The sequence below is a fragment of the Octodon degus genome, unplaced genomic scaffold (assembly GCF_000260255.1).
Source record: "Octodon degus isolate 3935 unplaced genomic scaffold, OctDeg1.0 scaffold00034, whole genome shotgun sequence".
In the NCBI taxonomy this organism is placed as follows: domain Eukaryota; kingdom Metazoa; phylum Chordata; class Mammalia; order Rodentia; family Octodontidae; genus Octodon; species Octodon degus.
The window spans coordinates 14784739-14786677 of NW_004524610.1; the positions used below are offsets into that span (position 1 = coordinate 14784739).

Genomic DNA, 1939 nt, shown 5'->3' on the forward strand with positions numbered 1-1939 from the left:
TCGTGGGTGCAGGCATCATTCTGTCAGGGGTCCTGGCAGTAGCAGCAACCGTGTCACACTCTGTCACCTGGGCTCCCTGGGCTTCTCTTGAAAGCTCAGTGGGAACCTTTAGGACACCAGGACCCTTGCCTTCTGCATGCCTGAAAAAGCGGTGTTGGTTTCTGTCATGGGGGGCGGTGTTCTTCATTACACTTACTTTGGTCTACAGTTATCTACTGACATTTAAGAAGCTTCTTATTAAAGTAAAATACCCAGAACAGAATATAAATCACAAGTGTGTTGCTTGACATATTGAAAAATTGAGCTCATCCCTGTGACCACAGCCATATCTGGAAACAGAGTAGCAAGAGCGAGTTAGGAAATATTTAAGAGAAATAAAGACATTTTGACACAGAGAAGGAATAGTGACACTGCCTGATTTCCTTTTTTTTTCTCCATACAGGTTTTGTCAGTATGTGTGTTAACGACAATCCTCGGTTGTATATTTGGGTTGAAACCAAGCTGTGCCAAAGAAGGTAATTGGTTCTTGTTCCTGTGTGTATTTTCGGTGTCTGTCTGTCTGTCTGTCTGTCTGTCTGTCTGTCTCTCTGTTTCTCTCTCAATTTCTCCTTCTTTATTCTTAATTCTCAGTGTCATTGAGATAAATGTTATATCCTGATCCGGTGCTTATTTCACAGATGCCATAATTTTTTGTGGGAGGGGACAGGGTATGTATCTCTATAGATCAGGCTAGCCTTGAACTCATGATGATCCTCCTGCCTCAGACTCCCCAGTTCTGGGATTCCAGTCACGTGCCACCCACCATACCTGGCAGATACTGAAGATTTGAGAAGGCTGGTTGACCCTTCTTGAAACTCTTGTATTATGTTAGTTATACGAAATTTTATTTGCTTGCCATTTTTTCCCCCCAAAACAAGAAAGTGGGCTATGCCCATGAAACAACTAAAAAGTCTCATACAGTAAAGGAATCAGTCACCTAAGAACAAAGACACAAGCAGACAGGGCCAGTAGGTCCCCAGCTGTGCTCTGGAGCCCTCTCTGCAGAGATACTTTTCCCTGGAGTTAGTTACTAAAGCAGCTCTGGGGGTTGCTAGGTAACCAGGTAGCATCCCTGGCCTACTAGAAACTGATCAGTACCCACTCTTGGTTCTTAAAGTTATAGACGTGGGTGGCTTCAAACTAGTAATGAAATTTTTGAGTTTTTTTTTTTTTTTTTTTTTTTTTTTTGACAGGGTCTCACTGTGCAGTTCAGGCTGGCCTTCCTTGAGCTTTGTAACTCAGACTGGTCTTGAACTCACAGCAATCTTCTTGCCCCAGTCTCCTGAGTGCTGCAATTATAGGTGTGCGCCAGTACGCCCGGCTTGTTGAGCTTTTTTTAAATTATTTTTTTCTTTATATCAAGTACAGAAATCTACCCATCTTTGACAAGATTAATCTGATTCAATCAGTACATTCTTTTGGCTCTGAGCTAGCATCTCCCTGTCTAATCATGCATGCTTTTCCTTGGGAATTCACTTTTTAAAATTGTGCAACCGTTATTCGATTATTCTGTAATTGTAACATCAGTCACTTAAAAATTTTTGGTAATTATTAGGCTATCACATATTGTTGAAAATGAAGGAAATGTAATTCTATTTATTTGGCAGCCTATTATGAATAAATATATTTAATTTTAACAAAAGTACAATCTTAAAAAAGTACAATCTTTCATAATATGAAATAATTTGCTTTGAGTGTAATTTGACATCAAAATAAAGGATTGCAGTTTTATCTAAGCCCAACATAGAATAAATCATCTAGGTGTGTGATAGCAAGCTTTAAGCAATAGTTACTGCCCAGGTGTTTCCTTCCTCTTAAGACAGCAAAACTAGTATTTCAGACTCTAGAAATTACTGCTGTTGCTCTTTGTCCTTAAAATCACCTGATTTACCAGTGTCAC

General features: G+C 39.7%; 1 protein-coding gene across 1 annotated transcript in view; it reads left to right on the forward strand.

The window, feature by feature from the left end:
* The window catches only part of Enpp1 (ectonucleotide pyrophosphatase/phosphodiesterase 1), a 57410-nt gene that overhangs the window by 20376 nt on the left and 35095 nt on the right, over nt 1–1939 (forward strand). Inside the window, exon 2 of the mRNA XM_004630314.2 lies at nt 443–515. Coding sequence (XP_004630371.1) covers nt 443–515 — 73 coding nt within the window. The remainder of the gene's footprint in view (nt 1–442; nt 516–1939) is intronic.